We start from the raw sequence: 25,098 nt of genomic DNA, 5'->3' as shown, positions 1-25,098 counted from the left end.
GAAATTAGCCAACAAAACAGGCTTACTTTCCAGCTTTTGAAATGAGCCAATAAAACGAGCTTACTTTACAGCTTTTGAAATTAGCCAATGAAACGGGTTTACTTTACAGCTTTTGAAATTAGCAAATGAAACGGGCTTACTTTACAGCTTTTGAAATTAGCCAATGAAACGGGCTTACTTTACAGCTTTTGAAATTAGCCAATGAAACGGGCTTACTTTCCAGCTTTTGAAATGAGCCAATGAAACGGGCTTACTTTACAGCTTTTGAAATGAGCCAATGAAACGGGCTTACTTTACAGCTTTTGAAATGAGCCAATGAAAGGGGCTTATCTTACAGCTTTTGAAATGAGCCAATGAAACGGGCTTACTTTACAGCTTTTGAAATGAGCCAATGAAACGGGCTTACTTTCCAGCTTTTGAAATGAGCCAATGAAAGGGGCTTACTTTACAGCTTTTGAAATGAGCCAATGAAACGGGCTTACTTTACAGCTTTTGAAATGAGCCAATGAAAGGGGCTTACTTTACAGCTTTTGAAATGAGCCAATGAAACGGGCTTACTTTACAGCTTTTGAAATGAGCCAATGAAACGGGCTTACTTTACAGCTTTTGAAATGAGCCAATGAAAGGGGCTTACTTTACAGCTTTTGAAATGAGCCAATGAAACGGGCTTACTTTACAGCTTTTGAAATGAGCCAATGAAAGGGGCTTACTTTACAGCTTTTGAAATGAGCCAATGAAACGGGCTTACTTTACAGCTTTTGAAATGAGCCAATGAAACGGGCTTACTTTACAGCTTTTGAAATGAGCCAATGAAAGGGGCTTACTTTACAGCTTTTGAAATGAGCCAATGAAACGGGTTTACTTTACAGCTTTTGAAATGAGCCAATGAAACGGGCTTACTTTACAGCTTTTGAAATGAGCCAATGAAACGGGCTTACTTTACAGCTTTTGAAATGAGCCAATGAAACGGGCTTACTTTACAGCTTTTGAAATGAGCCAATGAAAGGGGCTTACTTTACAGCTTCTGAAATTAGCAAATGAAACGGGCTTACTTTACAGCTTTTGAAATTAGCAAATGAAACGGGCTTACTTTACAGCTTTTGAAATTAGCCAATGAAACGGGCTTACTTTACAGCTTTTGAAATTAGCAAATGAAATGGGCTTACTTTCCAGCTTTTGAAATTAGCAAATGAAACGGGCTTACTTTCCAGCTTTTGAAATTAGCCAATGAAACGGGCTTACTTTACAGCTTTTGAAATTAGCCAATGAAATGGGCTTACTTTACAGCTTTTGAAATTAGCCAATGAAATGGGCTTACTTTACAGCTTTTGAAATTAGCAAATGAAACGGGCTTACTTTCCAGCTTTTGAAATTAGCCAATGAAACGGGCTTACTTTACAGCTTTTGAAATTTGCCAATGAAACGGGCTTACTTTCCAGCTTTTGAAATTAGCCAATGAAACGGGCTTACTTTACAGCTTTTGAAATTAGCAAATGAAATGGGCTTACTTTACAGCTTTTGAAATTAGCCAATGAAATGGGCTTACTTTACAGCTTTTGAAATTTGCCAATGAAACGGGCTTACTTTCCAGCTTTTGAAATTAGCCAATGAAACGGGCTTACTTTACAGCTTTTGAAATGAGCCAATGAAACGGGCTTACTTTCCAGCTTTTGAAATGAGCCAATGAAACGGGCTTACTTTACAGCTTTTGAAATGAGCCAATGAAACGGGCTTACTTTACAGCTTTTGAAATTAGCCAAAGAAACGGGCTTACTTTACAGCTTTTGAAATTAGCCAATGAAACGTGCTTACTTTACAGCTTTTGAAATTAGCAAATGAAACGGGCTTACTTTACAGCTTTTGAAATTAGCAAATGAAACGGGCTTACTTTACAGCTTTTGAAATGAGCCAATGAAAGGGGCTTACTTTACAGCTTTTGAAATGAGCCAATGAAACGGGCTTACTTTACAGCTTTTGAAATGAGCCAATGAAACGGGCTTACTTTACAGCTTTTGAAATGAGCCAATGAAACGGGCTTACTTTACAGCTTTTGAAATGAGCCAATGAAACAGGCTTACTTTACAGCTTTTGAAATGAGCCAATGAAAGGGGCTTACTTTACAGCTTTTGAAATGAGCCAATGAAACGAGTTTACTTTACAGCTTTTGAAATGAGCCAATGAAAGGGGCTTACTTTACAGCTTTTGAAATGAGCCAATGAAACGGGCTTACTTTCCAGCTTTTGAAATGAGCCAATGAAACAGTCTTACTTTACAGCTTTTGAAATTAGCCAATGAAAGGGGCTTACTTTACAGCTTTTGAAATTAGCAAATGAAAGGGGCTTACTTTACAGCTTTTGAAATGAGCCAATAAAACGAGTTTACTTTACAGCTTTTGAAATTAGCCAATGAAATGGGCTTACTTTACAGCTTTTGAAATTAGCAAATGAAACGGGCTTACTTTACAGCTTTTGAAATTAGCCAATGAAATGGGCTTACTTTACAGCTTTTGAAATTAGCAAATGAAACGGGCTTACTTTACAGCTTTTGAAATGAGCCAATAAAACGAGTTTACTTTACAGCTTTTGAAATTAGCCAATGAAATGGGCTTACTTTACAGCTTTTGAAATTAGCAAATGAAACGGGCTTACTTTACAGCTTTTGAAATTAGCCAATGAAATGGGCTTACTTTACAGCTTTTGAAATTAGCAAATGAAACGGGCTTACTTTACAGCTTTTGAAATTAGCAAATGAAACGGGCTTACTTTACAGCTTTTGAAATTAGCCAATGAAATGGGCTTACTTTACAGCTTTTGAAATTAGCAAATGAAACGGGCTTACTTTACAGTTTTTGAAATGAGCCAATAAAACGAGTTTACTTTACAGCTTTTGAAATTAGCAAATGAAACGGGCTTACTTTACAGCTTTTGAAATTAGCAAATGAAACGGGCTTACTTTACAGCTTTTGAAATTAGCCAATGAAATGGGCTTACTTTACAGCTTTTGAAATTAGCAAATGAAACGGGCTTACTTTACAGCTTTTGAAATTAGCCAATGAAACGGGCTTACTTTACAGCTTTTGAAATTTGCCAATGAAACGGGCTTACTTTACAACTTTTGAAATTACCCAATGAAATCGGCTTACTTTACAACTTTTGAAATTAGCCAATGAAACGGGCTTACTTTACAGCTTTTGAAATGAGCCAATAAAACGAGTTTACTTTACAGCTTTTGAAATTAGCCAATGAAACGGGCTTACTTTACAGCTTTTGAAATTTGCCAATGAAACGGGCTTACTTTACAGCTTTTGAAATTAGCCAATGAAACGGGCTTACTTTACAGCTTTTGAAATTAGCCAATGAAATGGGCTTACTTTACAGCTTTTGAAATTAGCCAATGAAATGGGCTTACTTTACAACTTTTGAAATTAGCCAATGAAATGGGCTTACTTTACAACTTTTGAAATTAGCCAATGAAACGGGCTTACTTTACAACTTTTGAAATTAGCCAATGAAACGGGCTTACTTTACAGCTTTTGAAATTTGCCAATGAAACTGGCTTACTTTACAGCTTTTGAAATGAGCCAATAAAACGAGCTTACTTTACAGCTTTTGAAATGAGCCAATAAAACGAGCTTACTTTACAGCTTTTGAAATGAGCCAATAAAACGAGCTTACTTTACAGCTTTTGAAATGAGCCAATAAAACGAGCTTACTTTACAGCTTTTGAAATTAGCCAATAAAACGGGCTTACTTTACAGCTTTTGAAATTAGCCAATGAAACGGGCTTACTTTACAGCTTTTGAAATGAGCCAATGAAACGGGCTTACTTTACAGCTTTTGAAATTAGCCAATGGAACAGTCTTACTTTACAGCTTTTGAAATTTGCCAATGAAACGGGCTTACTTTACAGCTTTTGAAATTAGCCAACGAAACGGGCTTACTTTACAGGTTTTGAAATTAGCCAATAAAACGAGCTTACTTTACAGCTTTTGAAATTAGCCAATGAAACGGACTTACTTTACAGCTTTTGAAATTAGCCAATGAAACGGACTTACTTTACAGCTTTTGAAATGAGGCAATGAAACAGGCTTACTTTACAGCTTTTGAAATTAGCCAATAAAACGAGCTTACTTTACAGCTTTTGAAATGAGCCAATGAAACGGGCTTACTTTACAGCTTTTGAAATGAGGCAATGAAACAGGCTTACTTTTCAGCTTTTGAAATGAGCCAATAAAACGAGCTTACTTTACAGCTTTTGAAATCAGCCAATGAAACGGGCTTACTTTACAGCTTTTGAAATTAGCCAATGAAACGGACTTACTTTACAGCTTTTGAAATTAGCCAATGAAATGGGCTTACTTTACAGCTTTTGAAATTAGCCAATGAAACGGACTTACTTTACAGCTTTTGAAATTAGCCAATGAAACGGACTTACTTTACAGCTTTTGAAATTAGCCAATGAAACGGGTTTAATTTACAGCTTTTGAAATGAGCCAATGAAATGGGCTTACTTTACAGCTTTTGAAATTAGCCAATGAAACGGGCTTACTTTACAGCTTTTGAAATGAGCCAATGAAACGGGCTTACTTTACAGCTTTTGAAATGAGCCAATGAAATGGGCTTACTTTACAGCTTTTGAAATTAGCCAATGAAACGGGCTTACTTTACAGCTTTTGAAATGAGCCAATGAAACGGGCTTACTTTACAGCTTTGGAAATGAGCCAATGAAAGGGGCTTACTTTACAGCTTTTGAAATTAGCCAATGAAACGGGCTTACTTTACAGCTTTTGAAATTAGCCAATGGAACAGTCTTACTTTACAGCTTTTGAAATTTGCCAATGAAACGGGCTTACTTTACAGCTTTTTAAATGAGCCAATGAAATGGGCTTACTTTACAGCTTTTGAAATTAGCAAATGGAACAGTCTTACTTTACAGCTTTTGAAATGAGCCAATGAAAGGGGCTTACTTTACAGCTTTTGAAATTAGCCAATGGAACAGGCTTACTTTACAGCTTTTGAAATTAGCCAACGAAACGGGCTTACTTTACAGGTTTTGAAATTAGCCAATAAAACGAGCTTACTTTACAACTTTTGAAATCAGCCAATGAAACGGACTTACTTTACAGCTTTTGAAATTAGCCAATGAAACGGGCTTACTTTACAGCTTTTGAAATGAGCCAATGAAACAGGCTTACTTTACAGCTTTTGAAATGAGCCAATAAAACGAGCTTACTTTACAGCTTTTGAAATCAGCCAATGAAACGGGCTTACTTTACAGCTTTTGAAATTAGCCAATGAAACGAGCTTACTTTACAGCTTTTGAAATTAGCCAATGAAATGGGCTTACTTTACAGCTTTTGAAATGAGCCAATGAAACGGGCTTACTTTACAGCTTTTGAAATGAGCCAATGAAATGGGCTTACTTTACAGCTTTTGAAATTAGCAAATGGAACAGTCTTACTTTACAGCTTTTGAAATGAGCCAATGAAAGGGGCTTACTTTACAGCTTTTGAAATTAGCCAATGGAACAGGCTTACTTTACAGCTTTTGAAATTAGCCAACGAAACGGGCTTACTTTACAGGTTTTGAAATTAGCCAATAAAACGAGCTTACTTTACAACTTTTGAAATCAGCCAATGAAACGGACTTACTTTACAGCTTTTGAAATTAGCCAATGAAACGGGCTTACTTTACAGCTTTTGAAATGAGCCAATGAAACAGGCTTACTTTACAGCTTTTGAAATGAGCCAATAAAACGAGCTTACTTTACAGCTTTTGAAATCAGCCAATGAAACGGGCTTACTTTACAGCTTTTGAAATTAGCCAATGAAACGGGTTTAATTTACAGCTTTTGAAATGAGCCAATGAAACGGGCTTACTTTACAGCTTTTGAAATTAGCCAATGAAACGGGCTTACTTTACAGCTTTTGAAATTAGCCAATGAAACGGGCTTACTTTACAGCTTTTGAAATTAGCCAATGAAACGGGTTTAATTTACAGCTTTTGAAATGAGCCAATGAAAGGGGCTTACTTTACAGCTTTTGAAATTAGCAAATGAAACGGGCTTACTTTACAGCTTTTGAAATTAGCCAATGAAACGGGCTTACTTTACAGCTTTTGAAATGAGCCAATGAAACGGGCTTACTTTACAGCTTTTGAAATGAGCCAATGAAAGGGGCTTACTTTACAGCTTTTGAAATTAGCCAATGAAACGGGCTTACTTTACAGCTTTTGAAATTAGCCAATGAAACGGGCTTAATTTACAGCTTTTGAAATGAGCCAATGAAAGGGGCTTACTTTACAGCTTTTGAAATTAGCCAATGAAACGGGCTTACTTTACAGCTTTTGAAATGAGCCAATGAAACGGGCTTACTTTACAGCTTTTGAAATGAGCCAATGAAACGGGCTTACTTTACAGCTTTTGAAATGAGCCAATGAAACGGGCTTACTTTACAGCTTTTGAAATTAGCCAATGAAACGGGCTTACTTTACAGCTTTTGAAATGAGCCAATGAAACGGGCTTACTTTACAGCTTTTGAAATTAGCCAATGAAACGGGCTTACTTTACAGCTTTTGAAATTAGCCAATGAAACGGGCTTACTTTACAGCTTTTGAAATTAGCCAATAAAACGAGCTTACTTTACAGCTTTTGAAATTAGCCAATGAAATGGGCTTACTTTACAGCTTTTGAAATTAGCCAATGAAACGGGCTTACTTTACAGCTTTTGAAATGAGCCAATGAAACGGGCTTACTTTACAGCTTTTGAAATTAGCCAATGAAACGGGCTTACTTTACAGCTTTTGAAATGAGCAAATGAAACGGGCTTACTTTCCAGCTTTTGAAATGAGCCAATGAAACGGGCTTACTTTACAGCTTTTGAAATGAGCCAATGAAACAGGCTTACTTTACAGCTTTTGAAATTAGCCAATGAAACGGGCTTACTTTACAGCTTTTGAAATTAGCCAATGAAACGGGCGTTCCCAACGACATGCTTGGGGAAATCAAATGGAGATGGAGAAATTACAGGCAATGTTGAACCTTATGCCAGCTGCGATACTTTAGTCTCTGTCCTTGTGTTTAGAATTGGACAAATTTCAAGTTATCATGATGATTTGTTGAATCCCATGCTTCAGCTTCCACTACCATCACGTCCCTTGAATGAGGTGATAATTGATCCATGTATTTACTCACTCTGCCGATTCATATTCAATGGTAAAGGAGTATTACGTTTTTATGTCATTTTCAATGTCTGCTTTTTGTGTTACAGGCTTTGCCCTATGTTTGCCTTCTCATCGCCATGTTGTTCTTCATCTATGCCATTATTGGAATGCAGGTGAGCATTTGCCTTCTCGTCGCCATGTTGTTCTTCATCTATGCCATTATTGTATGACGAACCCTTCATTGTATAACGAGTAAGCGGCCTTTGCCTTATCTTGCTTTAAATTACACTGCAAAAAATCTGGAGGAATCCCATGTTGAATTGCCTTTTTCCAACTTGGAAAAATTATATGTTAAGGTGTATACATAGCAGCTCGAGCGTTGTTCCGCCTTATCATAGTTTTCAAATAACAAAAGTAATGACAACAACAACAATGATTATCGCATCATAATACTAGTACCGACTGCAAAGCCGCAATGAGCCGGCGAAGCCAAAGCCTCTTGCCACTATTTTACCCATCACTATGGTATCAGTAGGTTAGGTAGTTGGTAGTAGGTAGGTGTAGGAGGTACCGTACCTGGTAAGACTTGGTAAAAGAGAAGAGCAGACAGTCCTCCCCAATACCTGCATACCTCTTGCCACTATTTTACCCATCACCATGGCATCAGTAGGTTAGGTAGTTGGTAGTAGGTAGGTAGGTAGTTGGTAGTAGGTAGGTGTAGTAGGTACCGTACCTGGTAAGACTTGGTAAAAGAGAAGAGCAGACAGTCCTCCCCAATACCTGCATACAATAAATGTCACAAGAAGCTTAAGGAAGTAACGATACGATGTGCTAGCTTAAGGCCTATTTTAAGAAATTTTAACTGGGCTTAACATACGTTTTCACAGTATGTGTGTAGTCTTCTAACTTCAGTCGCTGGCAGGACTGGTTCTCTCCGGGCACGGCAGCTTCCTCCACCAGAAGACGTTAGCTTGCAGTGATTAATTCGGTGAATTCCGTCTCAACTTCGGATATTTCCGGCCGTGAAAAACTATCCGTATTTCTCAACTAAATATGTAAACCGCATATACCATATTTCTGGCCGTGAAAAACTATCCTGTACGGCCGCGAGATTTCTAAAAAATAATTCTTCGTGAATGTTAGAATATTTGACGCCGTTTTCACCCTCCGAAACACGTAATAATATTTTTTCAAATGCTCGAATCTCATTGGTTCTGGTGTTTGATGACGATTTTCGTTGAAGATAACGACGTTGGTCTTAACGTATTTTAATTACTAATTAGAGATTTCATTAGATTGTGAATCAAAGAACGACGGGTGAAACAAACTCCTCTTGAACTTTTTCGTAATTGTTTTATGCAAACTTCCGCATCCGGTCGATGGCGGCCACCATTGAGCGATTTCATTTTTAGAAATATTTTTGCAAATGCTCGACTCTCATTGGGTCCGGTGTTTGGTAACGCGTTTTGTTGAAGACAACCAGGCCCGTGCGGGCCGATGTTGGTCTTAAATTATTTTATTAATACATTGGAGGTGCATAAGATTGTGAATCAAACGAGGACAGGTGAAAGAAACTCCTAATGAACGTTTTAAATTTGTTATGCATACTTCCGCATCCGCAAGATGGCTGCCTCCACTGCGCTTCGGATTCTCGAGCCAAGGCATAATCAGGTTTTCAACATAATACGTACTCGTTTATTGACAACACCGGCTTCGCCGGCTACTAGTACCGACTGCAAAGCCGCAATGAGCCGGCGAAGCCAAAACCTCTTGCCACTATTTTACCCATCACCATGGCATCAGTAGGTTAGGTAGTTGGTAGTAGGTAGGTAGTTGGTAGTAGGTAGGTAGGTAGTTGGTAGTAGGTAGGTGTAGTAGGTACCGTACCTGGTAAGACTTGGTAAAAGAGAAGAGCAGACAGTCCTCCCCAATGGCAATACCTGCATACAATAAATGTCAGAAGAAGCTTAAGGAAGTAACTATACGATGTGCTAGCTTAAGGCCTATTTTTAACTGGGCTTAACATACGTTTTCACAGTATGTGTGTCGTCTTCTAACTTCAGTCGCTGTCAGGCGCCAGGGCTGGTTCTCTGACTCTCCGGGCACGGCAGCTTCCTCCACCAGAAGACGTTAGCTTGCAGTGATTAATTCGGTGAATTCCATGTCAACTTCGGATATTTCCGGCCATGAAAAACTATCCGTATTTCTAAACTAAATATGGAAACCGCTTATACCATATTTCTGGCCGTGAAAAACTATCCCATACGGGCGCGAGATTTCTAAAAAATAATTCTTCGTCAATGTTAGAATATTTGACGCCGTTTTCACCCTCCGAAACGCGTAATAATATTTTTTCAAATGCTCGAATCTCATTGGTTCTGGTGTTTGATGACGATTTTCGTTGAAGATAACGAGGTTGGTCTTAACGTATTTTAATTACTAATTAGAGGTTTCATTAGATTGTGAATCAAAGAACGACGGGTGAAACAAACTCCTATTGAACTTTTTCGCAATTGTTTTATGCAAACCTCCGCATCCGGTCAATGGCGCCCACCATTGAGCACTTTCATTTTAGAAATATTTTTGCAAATGCTCGACTCTCATTGGGTCCGGTGTTTGGTGACGCGTTTTGTTGAAGATAACCAGGCACGTGCGGGCCGATGTTGGTCTTAAATTATTTTATTAATACATCGGAGGTGCATAAGATTGTGAATCAAACGACGACGGGTGAAAGAAACTCCTAATGAACGTTTTAAATTTGTTATGCATACTTCCGCATCCGCAAGATGGCTGCGCCCACTGCGCTTCGGATTCTCGAGCCAAGGCATAATCAGGTTTTCAACATAATACGTACTCGTTCATTGACAACACCGGCTTCGCCGTCTATTAAACTTATTTCAAAATAATAACTAGAATGGCACTCGGTAGAGCGCACACCTCCACCAAGCTGAGCAGTTTTGGTTTTGTATCCACTGATAGGCCGGATCTGGATTCGAACCTGAACCAAAATCTAATCGGCTTGTTCTTGTCACCTACCCAACTCATCCACCTAGTTTTGTCATAAATCGTCCACAACGTTTTTAGATATCATGTTATCATACCTTTTCACCCGATCTCTCAATGGTGAAGAATCACTTAAAAAATTAAATAATTCTCGTATCCAAATCCATGTTCAGATCTTCACCAAAATCGAATTGAATCGTCCTTGTCCCACACCCAATCTGTCCACCATGTTTCGTCCAAATCCGTCCACAACTTTTTGAGATATCCTGCTATGTGTCGTTTTTGGCCTGATCTGCCAATGGTGAAGAATCACTTAAAAATTCGACTAGCCGGATCCGGATCCGGATCTTCACCAAAATCTAACCATTTCATCCTTGTCACATACACTACCTCTCTGCCAGATTTCGTCCGAATCCATCTGCAACTTTTTGAGATATCTAGCTGCTATGTATCGTTTTTGGCCCTATCTCCCAAGGGTGAAGAATCACTTTAAAAAATTCTACTGGCCGGATCCGAATCCGGATCTTCACCAAAATCTAACCATTTCATCCTTTCATTCTGCCAAATACACTACCTCTCTGCCAAATTTCGTCCGAATCCATCTACAACCTTTTGAGATATCCTCCCATGTATCGTTTTTGGCCCGATCTCCCAAGGGTGAAGAATCACTTTAAAAAATTCTACTGGCCGGATCCGAATCCGGATCTTCACCAAAATCTAATCATTTCATCCTTGTCACATACACTACCTCTCTGCCAAATTTCGTCCGAATCCATCCACAACTTTTTGAGATATCCTGCTATGTATCGTTTTTGGCCCTACCTCCCAAGGGTGAAGAATCACTTAAAAATTCGACTAGCCGGATCCGAATCTGGATCTTCACCAAAACATAACCATTTCATCCTTCTCACATACACTACCTCTCTGCCAAATTTCGTCCGAATCCATGTACAACTTTTTGAGATATCCTGCTATGTATCGTTTTTGGCCCGATCTCCCAAGGATGAAGAATCACTTTAAAAATTCTACTGACCGGATCCGAATCCGGATCTTCACCAAAACCTAACCATTTCATCCTTCTCACATACACTACCTCTCTGCCAAATTTCGTCCGAATCCATCTCCAACTTTTTGAGATATCCTGCTATGTATCGTTTTTGGCCCTATCTCCCAAGGGTGAAGAATCACTTTAAAAATTCTACTGGCCGGATCCGAATCTGGATCTTCACCAAAATCTAACCATTTCATCCTTTCATTCTGCCAAATACACTACATCTCTGCCAAATTTCGTCCGAATCCATCTACAACCTTTTGAGATATCCTCCCATGTATCGTTTTTGGCCTGATCTCCCAAGGGTGAAGAATCACTTTTAAAATTATCCTGGCCGGATCCGAATCCGGATCTTCACCAAAATCTAATCATTTCATCCTTGTCACATACACTACCTCTCTGCCAAATTTCGTCCGAATCCATGTACAACTTTTTGAGATATCCTGCTATGTATCGTTTTTGGCCCGATCTCCCAAGGATGAAGAATCACTTTAAAAATTCTACTGGCCGGATCCGAATCCGGATCTTCACCAAAATCTAATCATTTCATCCTCGTCACATACACTACCTCTCTGCCAAATTTCGTCCGAATCCATGTACAACTTTTTGAGATATCCTGCTATGTATCGTTTTTGGCCCGATCTCCCAAGGATGAAGAATCACTTTAAAAATTCTACTGGCCGGATCCGAATCCGGATCTTCACCAAAATCTAATCATTTCATCCTCGTCACATACACTACCTCTCTGCCAAATTTCGTCCGAATCCATGTACAACTTTTTGAGATATCCTGCTATGTATCGTTTTTGGCCCGATCTCCCAAGGATGAAGAATCACTTTAAAAATTCTACTGACCGGATCCGAATCCGGATCTTCACCAAAACCTAACCATTTCATCCTTCTCACATACACTACCTCTCTGCCAAATTTCGTCCGAATCCATCCTCAAATTTTTGAGGTATCTTGTTCACAGTCAGACCAACAATCAGACAAACAGACATGCGTGAAAACATAAGAGATGTTTATTTTGACAGCGGTGGCGGAGGTAATATCCTGACAGACCCTGACAGAAACATAAGAGAAAACGACCACCTTTGGTGGCGGTGGTAATAAAAATATTGTTGCGTCAGACAGCCTCCAGTAACACAGGCCGCATGCGCTGGGATATTTTATCCCACGAATGGCAGAAAGGTTTCTAACTACTGCTTCCAGTGAAATTATTCTACAACTTTACCCTTCCCCAAGCACCAGTATGCATGTTATTGTTATTGTTGTTGTTGTTGTTGTTGTTGTTGTACTGTGAAGGACATGTCACCTGAGCACCCCCCCCGGATTACTCTGTTTCCCTTTCCCTGCTCCTCTTCCGTTATGTGTCCGGGCTAAGACTATGTGAGTACGTGAGTGCTAAATAAAGCTCAATCAGCTCTCGGAAATGACGTCTTGTGTTTGGTGTGATAGTCCAATAATACTACGAGGTGGAATCGAGCTAACTGGCATAGTGGCGGCGATTCCGAAACGATGCCTCGGCCGTTCAGCTGACGAAGCTTGCTGTAGCCGAGGACCTCGTGGTTTTCAATGTTCACAACCTGCGACAGACCATCTAGGCAAATACAACCTGATTGACACAGACATGGACCAATTTTCTGTGAGTAACGTCCCTTGCTACTATGGCTGACACACATTGGGCCCCCAAACAGTGATGTCTTGGTAAAAACAGAGACAGTGAATTATTTCACAAACTGAAAGCAAAATCCCAACTAGACATTATCCCTTGACCAGAATTTTGCCCCGTTTCTTGTGATCAATTCACAATGGCTCAAGAAAATGAGAACAGCACCTCGACGGGGATTCTCTGACGATGGTGAACACATCGCACAAGCCAGTCGCTGCACAGCCTCACAAGTCAACATGTCGGTGAAATAGAAAATGATTGCCAAGTCATTGCTCCTATTGTCTGAGATTCAACTTCTGTAGGCCATTTACGGCAAAGTCATCCACCTTAATTTCGCTTTTCATCTCCCATTTCCTGGATTTTTCAGATATCCACTTAGAACCAGAAGAATGCCCATAGGGCCTGTATCGGTGCTTGACAGCTTTTATTGATGATAATCGATTACACTGTGGCTGAAAGATCTCTCATGATGACCAAGATCCAGCGGACGATGAGGAGCTCACTCCATCCCTCGAAATTTTGTTGTCCTCAGCTGGCTTTGACTGATCCACTGATCTGATCTGATGACTGATCAGGCCCTACCTAAAATGGTCCAACAACGTCATGGAATCGTACTCCGTTCCCGTGCACTAGCGTAAATGAAACAGGAAATTTCCCATGGCCCTTCCGTCTTCATTATCCAGACGAAATACACACATGAAGACGCAAAATGCTATGCGTGCTTCCACATCCCGTATGTCTGATCTCCATCAAAAACCCATTTTCCCACCACCAACACCTGGTGAGGGCTTAGCGGTTAGGGTGCCGGCTTGGGATCCGAGGATCCTGGGTTCGAATCCCGGTCGATCGCTGAACTAACGCCAGGGGGGTTGATTCAGCCTATCATCCTTCCGAGGTCGGCAAACTGAGCACCAGCTTGCTGGGATGAATGATCCCGGTGTGTAGCCCAGTTTAGAATAGGTACACCGTATCCCTGCGCATCCTAAGAGCGTGACCAAGGGTTGGCGTCAGGAAGGGCATCCGGCCATAAAAACATCGCCTCAAACAGGGAACCATGATTGTCATGGGGCCCGCAAGGCTAACCCCCGCTCTAGCGGGGAAAATGGCCTTAAAAACGATCATTCATTCATTCATTCATTCAACACCGACACTGAAATATAAGCCATCACAGCATCCTGCCCATTATGCCGCCAAGCCAGACACGCACATCACATTTTTTCAGCGAGTATATTTTCCTCTCTGAACAGGACCATAAATATATGGTCAAGGCAAGACAAATATCCAATATATTGGACCGCTCTGACGATAATGTGGAGGAAGAAGAAGGATTTCTCCCGCTCCCGCCCTCTCCCCCCCAAACTCCCATCGACTCTTCAGATGCCCGTGCCAAGTCGTCCACCCTTACGTATAGAATTCACGTAACGTACTCCAGTCACCTTACATTTTACGATCGCCACACACTCTCCATGTCATGATTGACGGTGGAGACACTGGAAACTGACTTCCACTTCAGGTTCTTTGAGTTTTTTTGACTCTTCCGAATTCCTCAAAGATAAGTACTTCTGGTGATTTTGTCGAGTTTTTGATGTTTAATTTGCTGTCTCTGTATTTACTTTGTGCTTCTAGTTCGGTTTTTGTTTTAAAACTTGTGCCAATTTGTAAGTATTTATCGGACTTTTCGTGCCAGGTTTCTGAGGCCTACATTTTCCACGTTAGAGTCCACATTTTCTTTTTTATTGTCTTTTCTCTCTACTACCTTCAGCCTTTTTGTTTTCTCCTCAGTCCCCTTATTTCTCCTTTAAATCCTCCCAATTATAAGCTGTGTTTAGTGTCTTTAAAAAAAAAAACTATTTCCTTCTACCCCCGTTAATCCACCCTAAATCCACCTCCTTCAAATTCTGTTTCTTTCCTGAAAGTCCCTGTAGTGTCCATCTTGTTCATCCCGTGTGCCCCACCCCAACGCTCTCCCTTCCACAGATCTCCTGATGTCCCTGTTCCCTACTGGTGTTGTGTTTCCCTCTCTCTCCCCCTCTTGTCTCCCACTTACTTTATTATATGTTTTATGTGTTGGCTCTTACACGAGCCTCAACTTAGTATCGGGGAAAAAAACCATGATACGCCTCTCAACCATCAAACTCCTGGGACTCCCCATGGAGAAGAGTTTCCAATCAGCACACCCGGCCAACGGCTTCTCTCCACTCACAGTACTCGGTGAAGTCACTTTTGTCATGACCCATGATGATCGGCTGTTTACCCTCAAAGGCCTCGTCGTTGAGAACCTAGATATTGATGTCCTTGCACGAACGCCTGTCATGGACCTGAATGACATTTTGGGTCACCCCCCCCCCCCCCCCCCCCAAATGTCACATTATACTCAAAGACGGGTCTATTTACCATTACGGTTCGGCTGGCAGCTTCCTCACTCAACATACCATTTGTCGTACCCATCTGCTAGGTGCCCCTCCCCAAACCACATATGTATGGCGCAGTGAATACATCGAACTGGACTTCCCTGATAATCTGTCTGACTCCACATACACCTTGAACCTCTCTGTGGCAATCAGGCTTATTCTCCTCCAACCAAAATAATGGGGCTCATCCTCCCCCTAGATCTGATATCAAGCGTGTCTGGCCAAACCCGCATTGCCAACTCAACCAATGACCCCCAGATCGTTAGGTCCTCTGAACACTTTGGCCAAATTTGTCCTGTCTTTGTTCCTTCAGTCATCACTATTGAAACACCTACCATTACACAACCCAACTCCAAGAAAACACACTAGTCGATTCTGACCATTGTCCTTCCATGCCCTGAAGACCAATTGTGGATTATTACCGACGGGACTGTAATTCAGTCACACCATAAAGCTTGCGTACGGACCGATAGTAAGCCATGTATACGAGCTTTTGAAAAGCTATGCCGAGGATAATTCCCAGCTAATACGCATGTCTCCACATTCTTGTCACCAGTCAGTCGCTACCAGGCATTATTCTGCCACCATTCAGGATCTGATAATATACCCTCAGATTTTGACATCTGGAATATCGCTGATTGTGACTTATCCCACTGTCAGGTTTGTTAATTTGTTGAGTGGACGTGTTGTTGGACGTAGAAGCCTCTCCTCAGTGAACGACACATGAAAGCCCGCTTGGAGTTTGCAAAAAAGCACCTAAAGGACTCTCAGACTGTGAGAAACAAGATTCTGTGGTCTGATGAAACCAACATTGAACTGTTTGGCTTCCCTCTGGCCACTCTACCATAAAACCCAGATCGGTGGAGTGTTGCAGTGTTGGTTGTCCTTCTGGAGGTTTCTCCCATCTCCACACAGGATCTCTGGAGCTCAGCCAGAGTGACCATCGGGTTCTTGGTCCCCTCTCTTACCAAGGCCCTCTCCCCCGATTGCTCAGTTTGGCCGGGCGGTCAGCTCTAGGAAGAGTCCTGATTGTTCTAAACTTCTTCCATTTAAGAATTATGGAGGCCACTGTGCTCTTGGGAACCTTCAATGCAGCAGAGATTTTTTTGTAGGCTTCCCCAGATCTGTGCCTAGACACAATCCTGTCTCTAAGCTCTGCAGGTAGTTCCTTCGACCTCATGGCTTGGTTTTTGCTCTGATATGCATTGTCAGCTGTGAGACCTTATATAGACAGGTGTGTGCCTTTCCAAATCATGTCCAATCAATTGAATTTACCACAGGTGGACTCCAATCAAGGTGGAGACACATCTCAAAGATGATCAAGAGAAATGGGAGGCACCTGAGCTAAATGTCAAGTGTCATAGCAAAGGGTCTGAATACTTATGTGAATGTGATATTTCAGTTTTTTCTTTTTAATAAATTAGCAAAACTTTCTAAAATCCTGTTTTCTCTTTGTCGTTATGGGGTATTGAGTGTAGATTGATGAGGGAAAAAATGAAGTTAAACGATTTCAGCATCAGGCTGCAACATAAAATGTGAAAAAAGTGAAGGGGTTTGAATACTTTCTGAATGCACTGTATAAATCCAAGAATCAATAATATTGATGTTTCTACAGTTGGTTTGGAAGTTTGTGCTTTTTTTTTTTGTTTGTTTTGTCAGTTACAGCAATCTATTGCATCGTCATAGTAATGAGAAGTACAATGGAAAACAATAGTGGCGAACATTTGACTGTGAGTGGTGGTTCATTGGGAATCGTTCAATAGGAATCGCCACAGTAATGATGAAGTACGAATTTCACAAGGTCTCAAAGTAGGTGACAGGCCGACTCAACAAATATGAGCATTTCCTGTATTTCAAGGGTAGCATGTCTTCATCTGGGTGATTTGAAACTTGTTTTTCAGAAATACTAAATCTTCAAATCATAAATCTTCTGACTCACCTCTCTTGCATATATATTCGAACAGTTAGAATTAGGAAATTTATTGCAATAGACAAAAATGAAAAGAGTGAAACAACTTTGCTCTATTTTGATGATGTTATGGCGACCAAACATTTGAAAGCATATTGTTACGTTTTTGGGGGTAGGTGAAGAAATACCTTCGTGAAGTCAGGAATGTATAGTTTAGCATGGACCGTGTGACGTGTATAAAGCTCATTTTGATGTACGTAAGCAGGGTAAATGTGCAGGTTAAGAGTGTTTGCATGTCTCCATAGGGGGGCGTGGCTTTTGTGTTAACTAGTTTTAGGGCGTAGGATTAATAAACCCGTGTGTAATTGGCCCCCTGTGAATTTCCCCTTTGTTCTTACAAAAGTCACTCAGCCAGCCATGCAATCGGCACATTGCCACAACCACACCGACAAGCCCGACAGAAACTCAGCACATTTGCCGATCGGCAAGGGAACCCCGCCCCCGAACATTCTCGATGGGAGTCAAGAAAGGCCACGAGGCCCCTCGCTGAAGGGAACGTGGTGGGGCACGGGGATTGGTTTGAGTGTGGCGTCAGCGATAAGAGGGGAGGTTGCGTTTTCCCCTCTCTTGCTCTCTTCTGGTCCTGGCTTTGTGGCGAGTGGATGCTTTCTGTCTCAGGCGAGGGGTGGCGTCTGGCTCGTGTGTGCTTGTGAGGAGAGCTTTTCCGGAGCTGTTGTGGACAACTTTCACATTTTAGAGTGAGGATGAGGTATTGGTTGACGGTGGTGCTCTTTGGAGATGGAGGAGATTGCGAGCGAAACAAAGAAGGATCCTGCCTGCTTGCCTCACGCCAGCGGCTGGCTACGGGCACGATTCTGCGCCATCTTGTGCGCTTCTCGCGCGGTGACTCTGGTTCGACAAGCAGCAAACCCTACCAGACATTTGGGGATGCAAAGCTGAGTGCCAGCCAATTATAAGCGCATTTTATTTTCTTTATCTTTCCCTGTGTCTGTAATTGAGTCTGCTGGAGGGTCCCTCGCCTTAGCCTATTTACTATTAGTTTTACCTCAACATTTTTATTGTCTTTGCATTTATTTTCATTAAATTCATTATTTGTTGTGTGTCTTGTTTCGTTTCTTTGTTCTGTGGGTTCAGATTAACCATGTATGTTCCCGATCAGATAAGGCTTCAAACCTTCCCACGCGCGTGTAAAGATAATCCTGCCAAGTTCGAAATACACCTCGGAGTAAAGCTCGTTTCATTCATTCATCACCCAGGGGTCTTAACCCCAGGGACACGACAATATCTTCAATGTCCTTGCCTTGCTTTCAATTCTTACCAAGTTCATCTAGCTTTAAATGCTCTTTCATTTTCTTGTATTATTTGTTCTTGCCTTCTAAACCTTGATTTTATGCTTTGCATGTTCGACAGGTGTTTGGCAACATTAAGCTTATTGACGGAAATGGTATTAATGAACACAACAACTTCCAAAACTTCCTCCAGGCTCTAATGCTGCTCTTCAGGTGAGTTTTGAACATACATCACCATCATGTACAGAGTGGTCGTTCTGCCGTAGTAGTTTCTTGGCTAAGGATACAATTCTGCATGCGTGACCACTCCGACGTAGGACGTCAATGCCAGAATTTAGAACTTTTACTTTTCTTTCCCGACATGTTACAGTCGTTGGAACACACAAACTAAAAATTGATGTATGCGAGGCAAATGTGGAGTCATTGAGGTGAATTGGTGAGGTAACCTTTTATATGGCACGCTGAACAAAATATATCTTTGAAAGGCATTGAATCATAACTTAAGCGCACACAACTAATCGGCTGTTTAGGTGCAGACAACTAATCGGCTGTTTAGGTGCAGTCAACTAATCGGCTGTTTAGGCGCATACAACTAATTTGCTGTGAGGCACGCACAACTAATCGGTTGTTTCGGCATGCACAACTAATCAGCTGTTTATGCGCATACAACTATTCGGCTGTTTAGGGTCATGCAACTAATCAGCTGTTTCGGCACACACAACTAATCAGCTGTTTAGGCGCACACAACTAATCGGCTGTTTAGGCACACACAACTAATCAGCTGTTTAGGCACGCACAACTGTTCGGTTGTTCAGGCATGCACAACGAATCAGCTGTTTAGGCACACACAACTAATCGGCTGTTTAGGCGCATGCAACTAATCGGCTGTTTCGGCGCACACAATTCATCAGCTGTTTAGGCGTTCACAACTAATTGGCTGTTTAGGCGCACACAACTAATCGGCTGTTTCGGCGCACACAATTAATCAGCTGTTTAGGCACACACAACTAATCAGCTGTTTAGGCACACACAACTAATCGGCTGTTTAGGCCCATGCAACTAATCAGCTGTTTAGGCACACACAATTAATCAGCTGTTTAGGCACGCACAACTAATCAGCTGTTTAGGCACACACAACTAATCGGTTGTTTCGGCATGCACAACTAATCAGCTGTTTATGCGCATGCAACTATTCGGCTGTTTAGGGGCATGCAACTAATCAGCTGTTTAGGCACACACAACTAATCAGCTGTTTAGGCGCACACAACTAATCATCTGTTTAGGCGCACACAATTAATCAGCTGTTTAGGCACGCACAACTAATCGGTTGTTCAGGCATGCACAACGAATCAGCTGTTTAGGCACACACAACTAATCGGCTGTTTTGGCGCATGCAACTAATCGGCTGTTTCAGTGCACACAATTAATCAGCTGTTTAGGCGTTCACAACTAATTGGCTGTTTAGGCGCATGCAACTAATCGGCTGTTTAGGCGCACACAATTAATTAGCTGTTTAGGCACACACAACTAATCGGCTGTTTAGGCGCACGCAACAAACAGATGTTTAGGCACACACAACTAATCGGCTGTTTAGGTGCACACAATTAATCGGCTGTTTAGGCACACACAACTAATCAGCTGTTTAGGCACACACAACTAATCGGCTGTTTCGGTGCACACAACTAATCGGCTGTTTAGGCGCACACAACTAATCGGCTGTTTAGGCACACACAACTAATCAGCTGTTTAGGCACACACAACTAATCAGCTGTTTAGGCACACACAACCAATCGGCTGTTTAGGCACATGCAACTAATCAGCTGTTTAGGCGCACACAATTAATCAGCTGTTTAGGCATGCACAAATAATCGGTTGTTCAGGCATGCACAACTAATCGGCTGTTTAGGCACACACAACTAATCAGCTGTTTAGGCACACACAACTAATCGGCTGTTTAGGCACACACAACTAATCGGCTGTTTAGGCAGACACAACTAATCAGCTGTTTTGGCACACACAACTAATCGGCTCTTTAGGCGCATACAACTAATCGGCTGTTTAGGCGCACACAACTAATCGGCTGTTTAGGCACACACAACTAATCAGCTACTTCGGTGCACACAACTAATTGGCTATTTAGGCGCACACAACTAATCGGCTGTTTAGGCACCCACAACTAATCAGCTGTTTAGGTGCAAACAACTAATCGGCTGTTCAGGCACACACAACTAATCGGCTGTTTAGGCACGCACAACTGTTCGGTTGTTCAGGCATGCACAACGAATCAGCTGTTTAGGCACACACAACTAATCGGCTGTTTAGGCGCATGCAACTAATCGGCTGTTTCGGCGCACACAATTCATCAGCTGTTTCGGCGTTCACAACTAATCGGCTGTTTAGGCACTCACAACTAATCGGCTGTTTAAGCACACACAACTAATCGGCTGTTTAGGTGCATACAACTAATCAGCTGTTTAGGTGCGCACAACTAATCGGCTGTTTAGGTGGGCACAACTAATCGGCTGTTTAGGTGCGCACAACTAATCGGCTGTTTAGATGGGCACAACTAATTGGCTGTTTAGGTGAACACAACGAATCGGCTGTTTAGGTGAACACAACTAATCGGCTGTTTATCTCTCTTCGTAAGTTGCTGTCTAGACCGGCGATTAGCTGTTCTTGTACAACGGTGTTTTTAAGGGTTAGACATGGGTTTGCCATACGTATGCTAAGTTCTCTTCATAAATTGGGCCTTTAATCTTTAATGTATCCTGTGCATTCTATTGGTTTCTGTTATTATCTGATACTTCACATGTAATTTCCTGTGTCCTTCCTTAATTTTGTTCATCTGGTCTCCTCTCAGACCTTTTATCACTTATTTGGTCTTCTCTGTATAATATTATTATTACTTGCGAAAATCGAAAATCGTTTGTTCTGGTGTGTTATTCTGTCTGTCTGTCTGTCTGTCTGTATATCAGTCGCCTACAGGTCACAATTTTCAACCGATCTTCACAAAACTTCACCGAACGGTGGAGTTGGTTATAAGTGTCAGGGAATAAATATTCATATTGACAATATTGCTAGAATATATATATTTGTAATCTTGTTTAAAGTGGAATTATGTTTTACTTTACGAATGAGCAAAAGAGCATAGAACTAGAGTTAACAGGTGGTCAGGAGAGTTAATTTCAGACAAAATGTGTAACGCTCTTGGACCGCCACCTGTCTATCAAAAATAGCCTATGTTCAGTCCACTGCGCACAGGCTGCAAATTCTTCCTCAGCAGGTCAGAGTATTTGACCTCTTGAACAGAAATAAGTACTAGCTGGCCAAGAGAGAGCCAAATAAGGTTTTGGATAAGGGACACCCTGCATGCTCTGCAACATCAAAGGAGTTTGGGGCTTTAAAACCAGGAGAAAGTTGCGAGCAGAGAGCAGAGTGGACGGGGAGAGTGAATGAAGAGGAGTGAACAACTGGAGACTGGTCAACAACTGAACGAGCTTCAAAAGACCTACAGACCGAGCTTCAACCAAGACCTACCAAACAAGCTTCAACAAAGCCTGGAACAAAGACTCATTAAAGATCTCGGCTTAGTATACAACAAATTCTCAAGTATACAACAAATTCTCAAAAGTGAATAAAACATTGATTTTGCTAAAACGAGTTTCTGAAGTTTCTGAAGTAGAAAAGAAGTGAAAATTATTATTCTACATAAGCAAGAAGCTTATTGTTTTGGGGTCAAAAGGTCAATGGGTCAACATAGGTCAAAGGTCAACCACTTTTTTGAAATTTCTAAAATCCTCAATTTTCATCCAATTAACCTGAAATTTTAAGAGGATTTGTATACCAGGTCACTGAATTGAACCACCAACTATTTGTGAGGTCATAATAGGCCAACAACTTATTTAGGTGATTTTGCAAGTATCGTGCTATGCACGACATATTTCTTGTTATTATATTTGTGTCTTTGTCCCACTGTCTCATTGATAAATTGCCTGTCCTCTCACTACCCTCTTTAGAAGTGCAACGGGCGAGGCTTGGCAGGAAATAATGCTTGCCTGCCTGACCAATACATCTTGCGATGATCGCTCTGGTATTCCAGGGGATGATTGCGGAAGCAACTTCGCATACTTTTATTTTGTTTCTTTCAGCTTCTTCTGCTCTTTCTTGGTAAGCTGTCTCTTGCACAACCACGCCCTGTTATGTTTTTGTAGCTCACTTTATAATCATCATCATACACTTAAGCTTGGATAGTTATACAGGAATATACAATGTAAACGTTGCTACATTAACAGACAATTTATGGATTTTCTACAGTAAAGGCCTATCTTAGGTACAAGTGGGTGGTTATTTGTCTTTTTCAGCCAATTTTTCCAGTGTTGATGATTATTTTAAAATCACATTGATCTTGGATCCACGAGCTAAATGTGCCAATCATGTGATTGTTTTGTACAATTCATTAACACTTCAGCATCCTTATTGGGAGTTATCAGGGTATTTAAGATGGGCTCTGTATTTTAAAGCTTTGTGTGTTTTATGTCCGATTTCCCCCATGACCAGATGTGACGGATACTGATTTTAATGTTAATGCCGTAACTGCCAGAAGTTAGCACAACAGCATAACTGATCACTTGGTGCTTTGGTAACCAATCCGTCTGGTATTCATCCTCTCCTTGGCTGCATTTAGTTTATAAAAGGCACAGTAACACCAAGCATGTGTATGACATCACGACTCGTTACTACTACATCAAGGTTTCTACACGACATTCGGAGCACCTACCTATACATTCTACCTGCACTAAGGTATCACTACCCCCTACAAACGTAACAATATTTTTTGGTCCCAATGCAGAGTTCTTTAGAATGAGCCATGATTCCGTTTTTTCTGTTGAGCCGTTTCGGAGATATAGAGGTGCAAAGTTTTCAGTTTTTCCAAGATGGCGCCCATACCACGTGACACAGGACATCATAATTAGCAGCAAAAAATTATACAGGTCTAGCCAATCATTTGGTGAAAATTTCGTGCCAATCGGACAAACAGTTCAGAGAACATTAATTTTAAAGTTTTCGGACCTGGAAACGGGGGAGGAGGGGAAGGGGGGGGGGGGGGAGGAGGGGGCAGGGGGCGGAAGAATAATAATAAACTCCAGCAGTTTTAATCAGTATTCCTATACATTGTAAAAACCTAATAATTTAGGCCCATACTCTTGACAGAGCTGTGTGGCATTTGCAACAAGTTGAGAAATGTTTCGAGGGTACAACTAATCCTGGACAGATCACCATTCCGTCACAAAATATTCCGGTGAAAATGACAGGAACATGTAATTTGTTCAGGGGTGCGACATTCATTTGCCTCCTTTTCCCGATAGACACCGGTAATCTTTAACATGCACAAACAACCAGCACTGGAAGACGGGACCTTCATCTTAACATCCTTCTGATGAACAGCACACTTATTGATGCATCCCTCTGCCAGTGAAACACCATGGTGGTCATTTTATAACCGTGTCGAGATTTTAACCCTTGATATACACCTCAAAGGCTAGTGTGCATACCTGTTGGATATTCTGGCAGCCCTTGTGTATAATTATATATATATACTCCACCCTCCAGGTCTTTAAAACAGCTGTTCACCACCATCTCTTATCTTCCCCCATCCAAAACCTTGATCTTTTCTATCCCCGATAATTTCACCCCAAATACTCTTTTTGAAATACCAACTTCTGTCCTGGAAGTCCTTGGTGTCCTTGTGTTTTATACTTCTCCCTCCCCCCCCTCCCCCATTCCCACGCCTCCTCCCCCCAAGCCCTCTCCCTCCCACACATCTCCCTGCTCTCAAATGTTGTGTTTGTGTGCTTCCCCTTCTCTCCCCATCTTGTCTTCCGCTCCCTCTTTTTATATATTTTGTTTGTCTGGTTGATTTGTTTGTGAAGTAAATGTAAGCTCTTTCACGCGCCTCGATTCAGTATACAAAAAATATATATATATATAATTTTTTTTATTTATTTTATTTTATAAACAGGAATCAAATTCCTGCGAGGGGCTAAGTGTGAAAAAATTCTGACTCAATGTGGGGCTCGAACCACGGACCTCCGTTGATTATGCGTGAACAGCCCACTGCGCTATTGAGCCAGCCGCAATCTCCTCAGAACTTTTCCACACTTAACACTGCGAGCTTTATAATGGCCGATGTCTTCCCTGCCTGCTAGGCAGACCCCGAATGTTAGCGTAAGTATATATATATATATACAGTGGTACCTCGGCTTACGAGTTTAATCCGTTCCGTGACGGAGCTCGTAAGCCAAATCGCTCGTAAGTCAAAGCAAATTTTCCCATTCAAATGCATTGAAATGCTATTAATCCGTTCCAGCCTCAAAAAAAAAACACCAATTTTTTTTGTTAGGTGCTTTTAAATAACAAAAATGTACTTTATAAATAACAAATAATGTATAAACAAGCACGACCTCGTATATACTGTACATAATACAAGAGAATGTAAAGAAATAAACTGGTTTTATTAAGCAGAGGAGAAGAGCATGCCAGGTGAGGTGTGCGTGTTGTCGACTTGGCGAGGCAGTACGATCGT

At 41.3% G+C, this 25,098-nt stretch overlaps 1 protein-coding gene across 1 annotated transcript in view; it reads left to right on the top strand.

Annotated features, from left to right (window-relative positions):
• LOC137439185 (putative voltage-dependent N-type calcium channel subunit alpha-1B) overlaps positions 1-25,098 on the top strand; it is an 856,614-nt gene that overhangs the window by 722,019 nt on the left and 109,497 nt on the right. Inside the window, exons 35-37 of the mRNA XM_078766934.1 lie at positions 7,268-7,333; positions 18,637-18,728; positions 22,532-22,682. Coding sequence (XP_078623060.1) covers positions 7,268-7,333; positions 18,637-18,728; positions 22,532-22,682 — 309 coding nt within the window. The remainder of the gene's footprint in view (positions 1-7,267; positions 7,334-18,636; positions 18,729-22,531; positions 22,683-25,098) is intronic.

The sequence above is a fragment of the Myxine glutinosa genome, chromosome 13 (genome assembly GCF_964187855.1).
Source record: "Myxine glutinosa chromosome 13, kmMyxGlut1.1, whole genome shotgun sequence".
Lineage (NCBI taxonomy): Eukaryota > Metazoa > Chordata > Myxini > Myxiniformes > Myxinidae > Myxine > Myxine glutinosa.
The sequence above is the reverse complement of the archived record's forward strand: the minus strand, read 5'-3'. Positions and strand labels throughout refer to the sequence as shown.